The sequence below is a fragment of the Anguilla rostrata genome, chromosome 16 (assembly GCF_018555375.3).
Source record: "Anguilla rostrata isolate EN2019 chromosome 16, ASM1855537v3, whole genome shotgun sequence".
NCBI lineage: Eukaryota > Metazoa > Chordata > Actinopteri > Anguilliformes > Anguillidae > Anguilla > Anguilla rostrata.
In genome coordinates, this window is record NC_057948.1 from 11,689,605 (window position 1) to 11,707,120 (window position 17,516).

A 17,516-nucleotide genomic window follows, 5' to 3' on the forward strand; every position below is an offset into this window, starting at 1 on the left:
CGCCCATTTGGCTGGACCGCAGCTGCGCCCGGCTCTGTGACCATGTCCGCGGTCAGGTCCTGACCGGGCGGGGTCCGCTGCCTCGGTAACCCTCCAGTCGTTCGCCGAGCCGATCCACACCGGGTGGAGATCAGCGGATCCGCGCACATGTGGCCTGTCCCTGCGTCCGCCCTCCCCCCTACCCCCCTCCCCCCCCGTGTGCCTCCCCCCTCCCCCCGCGTGCGTCCCCCCTCCCCCTCCCCCCCGTGTGCGTCCCCCCTCCCCCTCCCCCTCCCCCTCCCCCCTGTGTGCGTCCCCCCTCCCCGGTCAGCCGTCCGCGGTGCTCGGTGTGCTTCCGCATCCCGCTTGGCTCCAGATCGCTGCAGCTGGAGCCGCATGCCTGAAATCACATGGGAAGCTGCCCGTCGGCTGCATGATATCACCAGAACCTCGTGCCTTCCGTTTCTCCCGGAGTTTTTGCCTATTTTTTTCCACACCCCAGATGTCGGGCAGGAGGCTGCCACGTCGAGGTCTTTTCGTCTCCGGGCAACAGTCGCTTGAAGGGGGGTAGCACACCCCTGCGTGGCTTAAGGCCCAAATCCAGTGCCGGTACTGACTGGGCCTGTGCTGATTCGCCAGGAGTTTCATTTCGCAAGGCGTGATTGGCTGTAGTAATCCCCAGGGAGGGAGGGTTTTAGCCTGCAGGGTAACCTACGCATCGCTCAGACGACGACTCCAGTCAGTCCGGTAGCCACGGTCACCGGCGCAGTACCCGCGCAGCCCGATTGGTGGACAGGCAACATCAATGCGCATCAAACATACTAGTGCTGATTGGCCACGTGGTGTTACAGTATCTGACTGAAATGCTGAGGAGTGACTAGAATTTAAACAGGCATATGTCATGCTTGAGTTAAAATATTTATGCAAATGCATATATCCTGATGTGAAGGGCACTGAGGAAATTACTACGTTTTGGTGAATATCAGTCATGCTGAACTGGCATATCTTGACTGTTCCATAGTGTTGGCAGACGAGTGCCATTTTCTTTCTGTGCGGTATTGCTACATACAGTATCACTTACTCCCGCCGATAAACTCCACAAAAGCTGAAGCTGGCCTGAAGGCGACTTAACGAGTTCCACCTGGACAGACGCCCTCGAGGCGAGCGATTGGTCGGCCCGGTCGGTCGCCCCGAGCGACGCCCGGCCCTCCGCGGCTCAGGTGAGCCCGAGAACAGGCCCCGACGGGACGAGCCGGGTCCAGCGCCCCGTCCCGCTCCGACGCGCTCGCAGGAAACCTTTCATGCCTTAAATCTATTTGTCTTGGTCGTATCCCTGGCAACCGGGGCAGAGGGGCGGTGATGTCATCGGCATAACACGAGAGGCAGAAAGGGCTGGTTTCGGCGTGCCGTGCCGGTCACAGGAAGCCTCCTTTGGGACGGCGCCGATCCCTGTTAGCCGCGAGACCCGGCCCGGAGCTCGGGGTCCCGTGGAGATGGTGTCAGAGGCGGTGTGGTGGTTAGCTGCATGTTGCTTGGTTGTTGTTCCTGGCACTGGTGCTGCTGTTATACCTCGAAGCTGTTTTAGTGTATGTTTTTAAACATGGTTAAATGAAACAAAAAGCACACTGTTCCTAATGGTTGCAACTCTTTTACTGGTCTTTTGCACTCTGGCACCTCTAGTGGGGAAGAAGAGTCCCTGCGGTAGCTGGACGGTTGGTCAGTTTAGTGAACGTGGGAGGGCCTTTTGCTGGTTTTTGGGCCTTCAATCAAGCATAACAGCCATTCACAAACGCCAGCTGCGGTGTCGGTCGATCAGATTAACAATGATGACAACGTTCTCCCCTGAAATTTCTAAAATGTGTTTGTTTTTTTTTTTGCTTATTTTGAGAAAAATGTTTTTGAAATCTAAACAAAACCTGAAATAGTCACACCAACCAACAACCCCATATAAAAGAATACTATGAAATATCTTTTATTTCTCTTAGTGATGCTGTTTGTTCTGTCGTAACCTTCACTCGCTATGCTGTAGTTTTAGTGTCGCATTCCGTCGCCCGTTAAGCGGGTTGGCTAGCGTCCAGAGTCCGGTGCTCTTTTTGAAATAGAGTTGTTGGAATGACTCTCGCAAATACAGAAACAGAACTGGCAGGTGGTTCAGGGTCAGAGATCAAAGAAATAGAATGACGAATGCTTTTTTTTAACGGTTTAGTTCACTGTCAAAAGTGTTTGGCTTCGTGAAGTAACAATGCAATTGTACAATACGCGCTTGTTTTATTTGAGCAGTGCTAAGCATGCCCTCGTTCCCTAATCTCTTCAATTTCAGTTTATTCAATTTACCTGAGAGCTCGCTGACTTGAATTTGTTTAAAGTGGCGGCAAAACAAACACGCGGTGATATGAGGCCGTGCAGTGTAAAAACAAGACAAAAGACCTGTGGCCGGTTTGGCTGGTGATTAACTACAACCGTAGTTAATTGTGGATACAATATAAACAAAATGGCTGGTTCCTAGGTAAGATAAAAGAACTAAGCAGGACACCATTTCAGGTTAATTATCTACCATTAATTTCTCTCCCTCTCACATTCTCTCTCACACACACACACTCTCTGTCTTTCTCTTACTCTCTCTTACACACACACTCTCTCTCTCTCTCTCTCACACTTACACACACACACACACATAGAGGGGGCATAAGAGCAAAGGTAGATGCTTTTAATGAAGCAGTAAGCCACCCCCCTGTGAATGTTGATGTTTTCATTAAATTATATTAAATATAAACTGTTTGTATTCATATTGCATATGTATAATAAATACGCGATGCATTTAAGTAGTGCCTCGCATCCGGTTTTTGAGTTTGAATGCTTTTGAATCTACTCAAATTGAAATACTGAGTGTATGAGGGCTGTTTATCATTATTGCAAAAGTTTGGGGGTGGAGTGTAATTCAATACACCAGCACGCGGCTGTGGAAGTTATTGCATTGCAAGAATCTTATAACTACTATTCATAAACGGATTACATTGTGCCGAATGAAGCTTGGTTAAATCAATATACAAGATGTTTCCGAATCAGACCCTGACAGTAGCTCTATCTCGGATTACATGGCTTGTTTTACCGGGAAATTGAGGAAATTTGCGTAATTTTATGCGAGTTTGAAATGGCTAAATTACATCTGCGGGTCTCGGATTCTCGATACAACCATAGCGCAGAAAAGGAATATGGCCTGCTACATTTTGCACAATGGCCTGTTTTGCATAGAATGCAGGCGTAGCCGTGGCTAAGTTTGCAATTTAAAAGAAACTTTGGACGTTTGTGGTGTTTTGGTGATACATTTCGTCTGTTTAAAATCGGAGACGGCATTTTATTGGGCATTTCCTGTAGGTATAGTCAAGCTGCAAAGTGGGAAACGAGGATATTTAATTACCATGGTTACAGCCCCCCTCCTGCACCCCGCACGAGAGACTGCCACAGTTCTGCTCTGGAGTCAATAACGTCAATCATAGGGAAGCTCCCGTACTCGTTTTCTATTGGTCCAAAATAAATTCCACCCAGTTTGGACCCCCCCATTAATGAACCGAATGTAATTAATTAATTGATAGTAGTAGTAGTAATAATAATAATAATAATAATAATAATAGTTGTTATTATTATTAGTAGTAGTTGTAATAGTATTATATCTCGTTCCGATAATTCGTGTTATGGGTAGCCTAGAGGCTAAAATAGGGCGGCATCCATAATCGCAACATCGTGTGAGGAGAGGCACAACGCGGCGACATGTCGCGACCAAAGCGGATCAGACATGTCGACTCTGAAGTGCAGTCTGTGCTACATACTCGTTTCACGCTTCAGTTTCGAGTCCTACTGCTCTTTATAGCTGTCTTATGTGGAGGAAGTGGTGTTGATTTCATTGCGAATGGAATCATTCGTTAGAAGCACATAAATCTGAACGGACGAGAAAGACCGCTCCTCCTAATGTAGGGCATTCTTGCGCTAATACTGGTGTTTTCCTACCTGACGCCGTGACCCGAATCGGTGTTTCTGCCCCCGTTACAATGTGCTCTTATTTGGAGTGATAGCCGAGCTCCTACTGAGAACTGTTTGTAACTGGGCGCTCTGGAAGCAACGGACCGGAGTTCGGTGCAGGGTCGGACTGAACCGGCACTATTATACCACAGTTTTACACAACAGAATAACATAAAAGCACGACGCAAAGGCGAAAAGTACAAAGATTGTCCTATAGAGGATTTAGGCTACATTAGTCAGATGTACGAGAGAATAGAGGACACAACTTTCAGTCGAAAGATAAATGTGCATGCTGGCGAAGAGTTTTTGTCGTAGCTGTGTAAACAACACACGCCTCAAATTGTGGTGTTTATAAACCAGGGCTGAAAATGTTCGTAATTTTCGGTCACCGGTGTTTACACATTAATTGAAGTTTAAAGAACACGGAGTCCTGAAAAATGTAAACCTGATTTTATCTCTAATATTTCGAGACAGCAGACAGGGCGAGACCTGCTCACGTATTCAATGATAAATAAACATCTACTGTACTGGGATATTTGTAAAATAAAATTTTAGTCAACGAAATTTCTCAGCAGCTGATTCTTGGTTGCGTTGTGAAATACAAATATATGCAAGCACGTGTGTTTTTCCACACAGCCTATTATGTATTTAGTTGGTTAATAATTTCTACGTGTAATGGATTTTATTTGTCCTGGTTTTTAAAAAATGGGATCGTATTCTTTAGTTAAATTACTGCAGACTTTTCTGCCCCAAACTGCACGGGTTTAATGCTTTAGAAATGTTTCTAAACATTTTTGCGGTGGCCCATGTGTTGAACAACAAACAGGAAATGTAGATTTGCCTCGGGCTACGCGCTTACTGGTATGACGAAAGGCAGAGTGCCAGACAAAATGGCTCTGTTTGATTTAGACTTCCCCCCTTTACGTCGCCTCCAGTTTACAATGTTCCAGAAACACGACTGGCTTCTCACCTGTTTCGCGACGAATAGCGTGTGCCTCATGCATCATGCTATTGTCTGACACGTCCTCGCCGTTATTTGGCTTATTTTTGTGAGTAATTAGATGCATTCTGCCCGTCGAGTTTATTTTTCCAAAAATAAAACGCAGAAACATTACCGTGGAATTTCAGTAGAGTAGCCTACGTGAATTATATAACTTTTTTGTTTTAATAAAAATAAAAATAAAAAAAAACAAGTCGTTATATTATTATATTAAACAAGTCGTTATATATTAAACATGTCGTTATATTATGGAGCGGTACAGTAATGGAGTGGCCCACAGTACAACATTAAAATTCGGATTAGACGGGCAGTCACACAAGCAAATGCAGTCAGAATAGCAAACTGATAACGCCATGGAACAGGCTGCGGGGCTGAGATGAGATGATTGCATGCTTTATCCCTGGTTGTAGAGTGCAGTCGGCGAGCAGCCAGTCTGGCACTGAGAGTAGTCGGGGTGGGGGAGAAGATGATGGACGAGCTATGAACTCGATAGATTTGTGAATTTGCCGCTCAGCTTTTCGCGTACACGGGCTCACGTGACCGCAGGTCTTTTCATTGAACGCTTTGCTCTATGCATCCGTCTCTTTGCCGCAGTAAACGTAAGCGACCCAGACAGACACCCTCTGGGGACCTCGTCGTGCTAAGCATGCTTTGGTGGCCAACAGAAAAATTATCCCGAGCACCAGGATAAGGCATTTATAAGGATCATATGCCTCCACAGTCTGGCTTATGCACTGGTTGTGATCTGCATCTGGGTACCCGTATGGGTGTGTTTGTGTTCTCATTTTTTTCAACGCCAGGATGCTAATAAAAGCTTGTTTGAATGCACGATTCGCGTCTCTGTTAATCTTTCCGCTTGGTCTCCATCGACATCGTGAAACCGAAAACTGCATTAATAGGCTATATTTTCGAGTATAGGCGCTCAGTGGCATCTCACGCGCATTGTGAATATCGAATCGTGTGTTTGCATTTTCGCGCATGCAGAAAACGTTGAGTTATGTCTTTCCCGGAAACTGGTTGACGCGTGCTGCCAGTCGCTGGAGGTTTTACTGGTAAAAACACCTGTCGGACATCTGAGGGCTCTGTTTTTCTGCCTTCCTTGTTTAGATAAGCTGCTTTTAATGGCTCTCTGCAGCGCGCCTGAAATGAACTCCAGAGCTGAGATGATCGTGGCATTCTTGACATGTTTGGTGGGATTCTATTGGGCGCAGGTTTGTTCTGGCACTGGTTTTGGAATCGAGCCCCGCCACACAGTTCTGCTTGCCTGCGTCCAGTGAGTTACGTGAATGTAGCCCACTTATACCGACTCTTGTCGAAAAAAATGGTCCTGTTTTTTTTCGTGTTGCTGCTTATACTAATAAGCTATGTCAATTTTAAATATGTTTTTGTTTTGCAGCTGTTGCATTTTTTTTCCAGAAGTTTTGAGAATTATAATTGGTAGTTTTGCACAGGGTAACGTAAATGGTTAAATGGTAACTGAATATGGTTAGTGGTTAGACACTCGTGAGCTGTATTTGCTGTGGGCTGCGAAGTTGCTTAAAATTTTCGGTTTTTATTGCTGTGGGAGACAAGCGAATTACCATTCTACTCTCCGTGTTTACTTCTGGTCAGAATGTTCAAGAGATGTTTGTACACAGCAGTAGACTACATTGGCTCAGTGGCACCCGAATTGTGAGTAACGGCTCCCAAGAGTTTGAGTGAACACGCGCCGTCCAGACGACGTTCTTCAGCTCTATGACAAGCTTGCCTTGTGCCGAAACCCTTTTTCCGTGAAAGTGTCTTGAAGTTTCTGGTCTTTCCAGGAAAAACCAGAAGCGACGGCAGAGAGTAGTCTAATACGGTGCATGGCCTGTAAGTTGAAACGCCCGCGCTCTCTGCGTCTCCTTCTCATTAACCTCGCCCAGTCTTCCGGAGACTGTGCGTGTCACGTCGCACATCCAAGCAATTCACTCGCTGCTGGTGAAGCCTGTGCGCAGTATTCAGACCAGCGCATTGCTCTTTGGAGGACAGTGCCGCGTTTGTCAACGAAAAGCAAAGAGCAACCTCAGCACACTGACCAGCACATCAGTCAGAACGAGGACAGTCGTTGTACAAGGGGGAAAAATGCCGTTTTTTTTAAACGGGGCTCAGTAGTCCTTACTGATTGATGGTGTCTGTCTTTTATTGGCTTCTGTAGCCTGCTTAATGGAAATGCGAGCCTGTAATAAGGGCTGTAAAAAAGCTTATGTTTGCAAAACAATGGCGCTTTTTTAGTTTCAGGATTAATTTTATGGCACTATGTTAACCAGGGATGGTGCACATTGGAAATTGCTGTGTGGACAACTGGTCCTGATCAGGGATGCAACCCGAGCCTGATGACGCAGACCCTTTTCCAACGGACACACGTGGTTATTTCCGCGATCCATAAAATGATGTGGCAAACTAGGACATTGAGTCCAAGATGTGGCGAAAAAAGCAACAAAAACAAAGTACAAATTAAAAAAGAAAAAAGGAAGAAAAATAGCCTTTTTTTGTAAAAGGACAATGCCGTGATCTGGTTTTAATTTAGTTTGGCTTCATGTGGGTGCCGTACTTGCTGACATTTATTGTTGCAGATTGTACACTATTCTGTGGCCTATATTTAACAAAGGAAAACCCCACTCGCTCGACGGCCCAGTTTAGGATGCACTCGGTGCTCGCGCGGACGGAGTGCCGCGCGCTGCTCCGCAAGGGTCGCTTTCTGGCCTCTTAGTTCGGTGCTTCCCGATCGAAACAACACTTTGTTCACTCGGAACACAGTTCTGAAGGGGGGCCTTGGGATGGCTAAAATAAAATGCTAATATCCGCGATTCGGTGGTTCTTAGAACACGCAGAGAGAAGGGGCAAATTAACTTTTCAGATTGCAGGGAAGTGTCCCCCCCCCCCTTTTTTTTTTTTTTTTGCTTTCCACTGTGTGGGGGGGAACGCGGGTGGGTGGGCATGTTTGGAATTTTTCTTCATTGAGGGATTTATGGAAAGAGTTTGTAATTCCGAGAGCAAAGCCCATTTGTGTTGGCCTGGGGTGCCCTCTTTTGGTGGCCGTCCAAGAAATGGAAACGCTTCCTGCTTCGTTTTGTTTATTTTTTCCCTGCAGTAGTAGTACTGTGCTCCTTCTTTTCCTCTGTGAAGAAGTAATATGTTGGTAATGATAATTATGACGGATTGATGCATAAATGATACAGTTTATCTGCACACAGCTGAAAATCAAATGCAGGATTTGGCAGTGCTGCAGATTTAAGGCGGGTGTGTAGGGGGATTTGTACAGTTTGGATACTCACAGTAAGTTGTAGCAGGGCTATATCAAAGCATAAATTGGCTGGAGTTGGCTGAGAGCTGGAACTGGAACCCAAAATGCTTGTTCATTCCATAACCTCAATAAAGTGCGCCACCATTTAAGGTAGTGCAAATTAAAGTGCCATTTCTGTCTGTAACCACAGAACTGTCCACCTACAGTAGCATTACGCGCTGAACGTCCTTTGTTGAATTTGTCTGAAAGTATGTCAAACTAATTTTGCAGACTTGGATTATTCTCCTGGCAAAGATAGGTGAAGTCATGCTGTAATATTATTTACAATATAGTGCTGTGACACAGCAGTATTTTGGGCAGCGCTGTAGTACAGTGTTTTGAGCTGCGCTGTAGTACAGTGTTTTGGGCAGCGCTGTAGTACAGTGTTTTGAGCTGCGCTGTAGTACAGTGTTTTGGGCAGCGCTGTAGTACAGTGTTTTGAGCAGCGCTGTAGTACAGTGTTTTGAGCAGTGCTGTAGTACAGTGTTTTGAGCAGCGCTGTAGTACAGTGTTTGAGCTGAGCTGAGTACAGGTTAGGCAGTGCTGTAGTACAGTGTTTTGAGCAGCGCTGTAGTACAGTGTTTTGAGCAGCGCTGTAGTACAGTGTTTTGAGCAGCGCTGTAGTACAGTGTTTTGAGCAGCGCTGTAGTACAGTGTTTTGAGCTGCGCTGTAGTACAGTGTTTTGTGCCTCCATTTCACAAAAGTTCAGTAAAACAGAATGAATTATTCATGCTCCGATCGCGGTTCGGCAGAGTGCATCGCCGTAACTGCCGGCGCCCCCCGCCCCCCCCCCCTCGCGTTTCATCCGCGAACAAAACAAGCCACTCCGGGAGGCAGAGCGGCCCGAAACGCCCCCGGCCTGGCGTACACAAAGCCTGTCATCGCGGGGATTCATTCGGCCCATAAACATATTAGTCAGGTGTCCTAATAATTCCAAACAGCGGCGTTGGGCGCGCGGCGCTAAATCAGGGCCGACAGATCCACCCCGGACGCGCGTTTGGCCGGCTCGGCCAGCTCCGGGCCGGGCGCCAGGCCCACCCCCCCACCCCCCCCCCCCAGTTGCCGGGAGACCAGGAGCGGCGCGGTCCCGGGCGGGGTCCGCGAGGCCAGCGTGGACCCGGCTCACCTGAGTGCGGTGAACCCCGCCCCCTCCGTCCTCACAGCCCGGTCCCAACCGCTTCTCCCCCCCCCCCTCCGCTTGGGCAGAAACAGACAGAGAGGGGAGAGCTTCCTCAGGACATTTTCCTTGACCCCAGATGCCAAAAATTTTTAGTTTTAAGATTAAGGCTATACTTTCTTTTGACCCTGTGGGGTGATTTGGTCCATACTGGTTACTTAGCAGCAGTGTGCAGCCACAGCGCAGCGCCCGGAGACCAGCTGCAGCTCTGAGGCCAGGGCCTTGGTCCGGGGGAACAGCAGGAGCGCACCTTCTGGAAAGGCAGCCCCTGCTCTGTGTGTACACACGCCCTGATTTGGGGCGATAATAATAATACTAATACATTTATTTTATATAGCGCTTTTCATGGTCTCAGAGACGCCTTACAATACATGATACATACATACAATGAATCATACAATGCAGAGAGAGAGAAAAAAAATAAAAGCGTCTTGGTCTGCCAGGAGGGCACACGCTATCCTCCTCCGAAGGGACTGCCGCGCTCGGCGCACGGCGGCTCCTCTCGGCTCCTCTTCCGCCAGGCGGGCTCAGCGCGGGGCTTTTGGGTCCGCCCGTTCAAGAGGCAGCGAGCTCCAGCGTCGAGAGCTCAGCCTCAGAAGATGGGGCGGGCTGCGGAGCGGTCGCCGTGGTTCCGCCGGCGGCTCCGATCGAGGCGAACGCGGCTGCGGTCTCGCTAGCGGTAGCCTCGTCGGCGGTCGGTGCGGTTCTGACGCGTCGCGCACAAGAATGACAGAGCGTTTTAACCTCGGGACTTCACGCATCGGAGCGTGTGCGGCGCCCGGAGAGCAGCGTGATCAGGAGGGCTGAGGTGCGGCTCGTTCTCGGGCCGCTAGCCGAAAGACGCTAGTGACGCGCCGCGCGCAGGTCCGCGGGCCGTTCCGCGCCCGAGCGCTCGCCGCCCCTGCTCCCCCCCACGCGCTCCGGTCGCCACGACGAGCCGCTCTCGTTAGGGGTGCGCCGGCGAAAGGCGCGAAGGAACGGCGGAGCGCACCGCGCTCGGTACACATCGAGCGTGGATCCAGCCCCTAGCGCAGGCATGCGATCTCCGGAGGGACAGAATGTACTCCCCAGATTATAGGGCTCGGGGTAATTGCGCGTACTGTTGGCGCGGTGGTGCTTTCGGGAAGCGGGCTCGTCCCCTGCCGCCCTGCCTGACCTGGGATGCCCTGGCACCGCTGCGCCAGGTGGCACCCCCCCTCCCCTTGTCCCGGTACAGCTGTCACCAGTCCCCCCCAGTCCAGCAGGTTTACGGAGCGAGCTCTTCCTCCGTCTGCTCTGTTGGGTCTGCAGTGTACCGACGTGACCAGCAGAGGGCAGCAGAGCGTGCACGCCCACCCCCCCCTCCCTACAGCGCGGTGCTCCCTCCTGCTGCTCCGGGTCTGCCTCCGCCAGGCGATTACCACTTTACAGCCCGCTAATCCCCCCCCCATAACCTCCCACAGGCCCAGAGCAGGGCCTCTCTCCAAAGCCAGAGCTTACTGGAAATTACAGGATCCGGTTGTTTACCAGGGGCTTACCCCCCCCCCCAAATGCTCTACGCGTCTCTTCACAGTGCACCATGCTAAAATTTCTAAAATGTTTCCAACTACAACTGTCCTCTTTTATTTTAATTTGTATTTATTTTTTGCTTTGTTGTTTGGTGTTGTCATGAGTCTGAAGTGCATTTGAGCTCAAAGGGTTAAAATTTGCCCGCTCAGTGTTGTGCTGTTTTGTGAAAGGCTGTGCCTAGGTCATGCGAAAGCAGTGAGATGATGGGTATGTTACTTCAAAAGCAGTGAGACTGCTTTTTTATGTTACATGTACCTCCATCCAGCACTCATATTGTACTTTGTATCATTATCTTGATGTTGTAGCTTGTCATGCCTCCTAGTTTGACTTAGCATAGGTCAGAGTAATGTTTACTGTGTGACCTGGATTCAGTGTGTTCACGGCTATGAAGAACTGTTACAAAATGAATATGGTACCTTATTGGACCTGTGTTTTATAGTTGACCTTCAGTATGCGCTTACTTACCGTCACTTTGGATAAAAGCATCTGCCAAATAAACGTAATGAGACGCTAGGGACGTTTGTGCAGTGAGCAGTGAGATGCTGTACATGTACATATGGGTATGTGTCTGTGAAGAGCAATGTGGTTAAATGTTCTCTCTCCCTCTCTCCCTCTCTCTCTCTCTCTCTCTCTCCCTCTCTCTCTCTCTCTCTCTCTCTCTCTCTCTCTCTCTCCCTCTCTCCCTCTCCCTCTCTCTCTCTCCCTCTCTCCCTCTCTCTCCCTCTCTCTCTCTCTCTCTCTCTCTCTCTCCCTCTCTCCCTCTCCCTCTCCCTCTCTCCCTCTCCCTCTCCCTGTCTCTTACTCTCTCTCCCTCTCTCTCTCTCTCTCTCTCTCCCCCTCTCCCCCTCTCTCCCTCCCCCTCCCTCCCGCAGTGTGCCCGGAGCATTGTGGGAAGCGTGCGTGCACGGAGGCGGGCGAGTGCTGCCACGCGCAGTGCCTGGGCGGCTGCGCGGAGCCCGGCAGCGACGCGGCGTGCGCCGCCTGCGTGCACTACTTCCACGAGGGCCGCTGCGTGACGGACTGCCCGCCGGGCACCTTCCGCTTCGAGGGCTGGCGCTGCATCAGCGAGGACCTGTGCTCCCGCGTGCACCTGCCCAACGACTTCGACCGCTTCGTCATCCACGGGGGCGAGTGCGTGCCCGACTGCCCCTCGGGCTTCACCCGGCAGGACAGCCACAGGTGAGCGGGGCGGGGCGGGGGGGCGGAGCTACAGGAAGGAGGCGGAGCTATGGGACAGGGGTGGGTGGGTATCTGGTTAAGGTTGTCATTCTGTCTTGTATCCTGTTTTTATTTTGCTGTTTAAAGCCCAAGCACTGAGCTTTCCTCGGGTCTCAAAAGTCATAAAAAAAAAAAAATAATAAATGGTCATCTGGTTGAAGCGGTGATCCAGTAGCCCAGATAAATCAGGTTCTAAAAGGGTAGCGTATTTGGGGAGTTCTGACCCTGTAGGCCCCAGACAGCAGTCTGGCCCGGTCCTGCTGGTGTGTCTCCTCTGTGGAACTTTGTTTTCCTCCTCAGTGTGACCTTGACACTAACCCCCCCCCTCGTCTCCCCCCCCCCCCGCCCCTTTCCCCCTCAGCATGTTCTGCAGCGCCTGCGACGGACTCTGTGACAAGATCTGCTACGGAAAGACCATCGACTCGGTGGACGCCGCCCAGTCCCTGAAGGGCTGCACCGTCATCAAGGGCAACCTCCAAATCAACATCCGCCGGGGCAGTGAGTACCACTCGCCGGCCGCGGGGGGGGGAGCCGACCGACTCCCCCCTCAGAACGGCTCCGTTGGTTCAGCCCGATGCCGTTTCTTCTGTTTGCACTCGCGCGTCATATCAAATGTTTCCTCTGCTTTACGGGGGGGGTGAAAGTGACTGGGTGCGTGCCGAGCGAGCTTCTCCGAAAGGGATGATATCTAAACACTTCCTTCACGCGTTCAATCGAACCTTTTTCAATTTTCCCTTAAAGAAGCAGGACGTTTTCCCCCAATTTAACTGGTGGCTGCACGGGCTTCTGGATGATTCGGCTTTATTTCAGTTTCAGTTCCCAGCCTGGCTGCTGTGACTCTGCAGTCTGAATTGCCTGGCGGTCTGCTTACAGCACAGATCTCACAGAACAGCTTAAATGCGGTAAATTGCAGTACCTGTGATATTGTGTATTGCTAATGGGGATCCTAAATAAATAAATAAATAAATAGATGCCTGACCTGGATTCAGGACGTAGCGTAGCGTAGCGTAGCGGCTCTGAGCTTCGGGGTGACCGGGGGGGGGGGGGGAGTGACATGCTGACTGAGGTGATGTATGTGCTCAGGGGCGGGCGGGTACCAAGCGATGCTCCTCCCTCTCCTCCGAACGGCTGAGAGGAGGGGGCGGGGTCCGAGGAGGGCGGGGCGGGGTCCTGGCCGGTCCGGCCGGGTCCGGGCCTGGTGTTGTTCAGGTGCGTCTCGTCCGTTCAGCGCCTCCTCCTCCCCTCTCCCCAGACAACATCGCCTCGGAGCTGGAGAGCTTCATGGGCCTGATCCAGACGGTGACGGGGTACGTCCGGATCCGATACTCCCACACCCTGGGCTCCCTGTCCTTCCTCAAGAGCCTGCGCCACATCCACGGGGAGGAGCTGCTGGAGGGGTACGCAGTGTGTGTGTGTGTGTGTGTGTGGGGTTTGAGTGTGCATGGGGAGGAGCTCCTGGAGGGGTAAGGAGTAGGGACCACACCGAGATGAATTATTATTCCCAATATCAGACTGTCACGATCACCAAGGGATTACTCAGATCGGTTATATTCCTGCTTGATAATATCTAACAACCACACACAAAATAACAGTTTCATATCGCCGTGAGTCATCTTTCCTGCTCTCTGCGTGAGTGAATTCGGTGAGCTGTTTAGACTGAAAGAACAAGGGGGAGGGAGGTTTGATTATGCTGAAGTATTGATCATAGAATGTTAATCCAGTTATCGAGAACCAATTCAGTCGGTATGCGTTATCAGCTTCTATTGAACGTATCAAAATGCGTAGTCCTAGCACTATTTTCAATGTTTAAAGCCCATCTAAAGATATCAAGCATGATCGGTCAGTCACGGTCAGGTCACGGTCAGGTCACTGAGAAACTACTCTTGTTGCCCTTCCCTGTGCTTTTCCTGGAACTGTGTTTCAGTGCCCGGATTTCAGGCACCTGTCATGATTTTGGGGGGGGGGGGGGGGAGGGCCTGGTTTTTGCACCCCATGACCCGGGGCGGCCGGAAGGTCACACGGCACCAGAAGTTTGTTTTTTTTTCCACTCAGACACTCGGGGCTCCGTTTATAAACAAACGTAATATTATGTTAATCACGTTGGCACAGTTGGATTTAGCGCCGTCGGCACTGGTTGCTGATGTAGGCTACTTTTTCATTTGCCAGAACGTCTCATAATGACAAATGCCGGTTCAGTCGGTTCCCATAAAATCAGACCGGGTTAAGCTCGTACACCGGACCGGACCGGACCGGCAAATCCGGAAACCGACCCAACCCTAGGAGCCAGACTGCCTCCTCGTCTCCCACATCAGAGACGGCCCGAGCGTGCACCGGCTCAATGTGTGCAGCGTGCTCGCCCCAAAATCCAGATTAAAGCAGAGCAGAGCTGTTGGTTCACAACGATATCTGGGGGGAAAGGAAATGATGAAATTGCTCATGTATGCTTACACACTCACACGAACACATGCACACACCCCACACACACACACGTACATGCACACACCCCACACACACACACGAACACATGCACACACCCCACACACACACACGTACATGCACACACCCCACACACACACATGTACATGCACACACCCCACACACACACATGTGCATGGACACTCGCACACCCCATACACACACACACGTGCATGCACACTCACACACACAGCCCACACATATCCCACACACACAGTATCGGTGCTGTTACTGGAGAGCTTTGGGGACGGGGGGGTTTGTGCGTAGCAGAGAGGGTCATGGGAAAGCGCTCCTCTAGGTTCCCCTCCCCGGCTCGTGTTACGCGCTGTAGAAGCGATACCGCTAGGCGCTGGGATTCCGCGCATTCCTGAGGGCCCCGCGCAGTTAAAGCCGCAGCGTCCCGCCCCGCCCGGCCCTGTGAACAGGGCACCAGACTCAAACGCTGCCTAAACATCACACAGACCTTCCCCAAACGCTACCGAAACGTCACACAGACCTTCCCCAAACGCTGCCTAAACGTCACACAAACCTTCCCCAAACGCTGCCTAAACGTCACACAGACCTTCCCCAAACGCTGCCTAAACGTCGCACAGACCTTCCCCAAATGGTGCCTAAACGTCGCACAGACCTTCCCCAAATGCTGCCTAAATGTCACACAAACTTTCCCCAGACGCTGTCTAAACGTCACACTGACCTTCCCCAAACGCTGCCTAAACGTCACACAGACCTTCCCCAAACGCTGCCTAAACGTCACATAGACCTTCCCCAAACACTGCCTAAACGTCACACAGACCTTCCCCAAACGCTGCCTAAACGTTACACTAACCTTCCCCAAACGCTGCCTAAACGTCACACGAACCTTCCCCAAACTTTAGCGCAGTGCTTAACGGCCGCTCCCGTCTCCTCCCCCGCTCCCAGGTTGTACTCGTTCACGGCGTTGGACAACCAGAACCTGCAGTTCCTGTGGGACTGGACCCAGCACAACCTGACCATCGACGCGGGGAAGCTCTTCTTCCGCTTCAACCCCAAGCTCTGCATCTCCGAGATCCGCACTATGTGGGAGAAGACGGGAATCACCGAGAAGTTCCCGGAGCAAGAATTCCGCCACAACGGGGACCGAGCCAGCTGTGAGTGCTCCGCTTCTCTCTCTTCCCCCCCCCCCCCCAGCCCTTTCTCTCTCTCTCTCTCTGTTCGGCTTCTTCACTTCACTTCAGATGAGCTTTATAGGTCTGACCATAAGCGGGATTGTCCTATGATTTCTTTATAAATTCATTATTCTCAATGGTCGCTTTTCTCCCGTATCGTTTGGTTTTGTTATTTAAAATTTGTGCGCTTAGTACCATTGTAATATATGTTCACCTCCCTGCCCCCCCCCACCCCCAGGTCACACCCACCGAAATGTCCACTTCTTAAGTCTCTTACTGGTTAAATAACGGTCAGACAAAAACGAAAAGGTTTTGTTGGTGAGATGCAGCGGCCTGCTGCCTAGCTGTGCTAACGTTCTCCCCCCCCCCCATGGGCAGGGCTTTGATCCCCCCACCCCCACGTGGGCGGGGCTTTGATCCCCCCCCATGCCGCTTTCTCAGCTGTGCCCCCTTCTCTATCTGTTACCCTCTCTGCTTCCTACCTGTCTGAGTAAAGCAAAAAAAATGCTATTTTATCGGTTTTCTTTACAATTTTATTACTTTTATGACTTGTTATGCTTCCTGACTTTCCCAAGGGCTACTGACGAGGATCGTTCCCTACTCTGGCTCTGAATTACTATTCACTCTGGGGGGGGTGGGGGGTGGGATTCCTCACGCCTTCACTGGATTAGAAAACAAAGTATAATTCTCAGTAGGCCTCAAAAAGTTTCACGACTGATTCGGGGGGGTGGGGGGGGTGGTGTTGCGGCAGAGGTGGGCGTTGGGACTGTGGGAACCGCGAAAGTGGCAGTTTGGGGCTTTGGGCTGCAGGCCCTGGCGTCCTTGAGGCACCTTTCGGGGTCGTCCCGGCGAAGGTAAGCGAGCGGCCGCGTTCGAGCGGAAAGCTCCAGAAACGGCAGCGCTAGCTGCGTTCCCCTCCTCCGGCTCCTGCGCCGCTCCTGAGGAGCCGTGGCAGCCGATCGCCCGCGGGGCTCGGGGGGGGGACACGCTCCGGCGCTTTCGGGTCTGCCTGTTTTAGGACGCGTCGACGCGCGAGTCCTTTAGCCGAGCGGTTAGCGTGTCGTTCCCAGTCCGTCTGTTCCGTGTTGATTTCGCTGCAGCCCGTTAGTCAGCAGTCCAGGTGTGTGTGCTTACACGTATCGGTATTACACCTGCAATAATATCGGCAATGATTGCTGTTCGTAAAATGAAGTTGTGGCTGTACATTCGTTTATTTGAAATCCTTACTTCATATGGATCTCATTCAACTTGACCAACAATATATTTTAGTTTTAATTTTTTTAAGATGTTTCAGCATAAATTGGACCAATAAACAGAAGGCCTGTTTAAATCTGTGGAAGGTTTGACCTCAGGGTACAAAATCAACACCAGTCAAATGCTGATGCATTTTTCCTGTGACCTTTTTTTGTCATTTTGTCCACTCTGCCACTTTGGCAGGTCACCACCCCTCGCTTGGAGGTCCTGTTTCTATGCTCAATATCTAATTGTCTGGTTAAACAGTGACATTGGCTGGTGAATTTTGGGAAGCACTAGCCACTGTGGCCAGTGGATGGAAAAGCTGTTGTACTGCTCTAGTTGACCTACCCATGAACCAATCAGAAAACACTGCTGTCCACAACATATACTAAATTAGATCAGCGAGCCATTGGTAG

General features: G+C 50.7%; 1 protein-coding gene across 3 annotated transcripts in view; it reads left to right on the forward strand.

Moving 5' to 3' along the window:
* The window catches only part of igf1ra (insulin-like growth factor 1a receptor), a 100,340-nt gene that overhangs the window by 53,387 nt on the left and 29,437 nt on the right, over positions 1-17,516 (forward strand). For all 3 annotated transcript variants that reach the window (XM_064312622.1, XM_064312623.1, XM_064312624.1), the window contains exons 3-6: positions 11,899-12,205; positions 12,606-12,742; positions 13,497-13,641; positions 15,638-15,846. In XM_064312622.1, the coding sequence (XP_064168692.1) occupies positions 11,899-12,205; positions 12,606-12,742; positions 13,497-13,641; positions 15,638-15,846 (798 nt within the window). The remainder of the gene's footprint in view (positions 1-11,898; positions 12,206-12,605; positions 12,743-13,496; positions 13,642-15,637; positions 15,847-17,516) is intronic.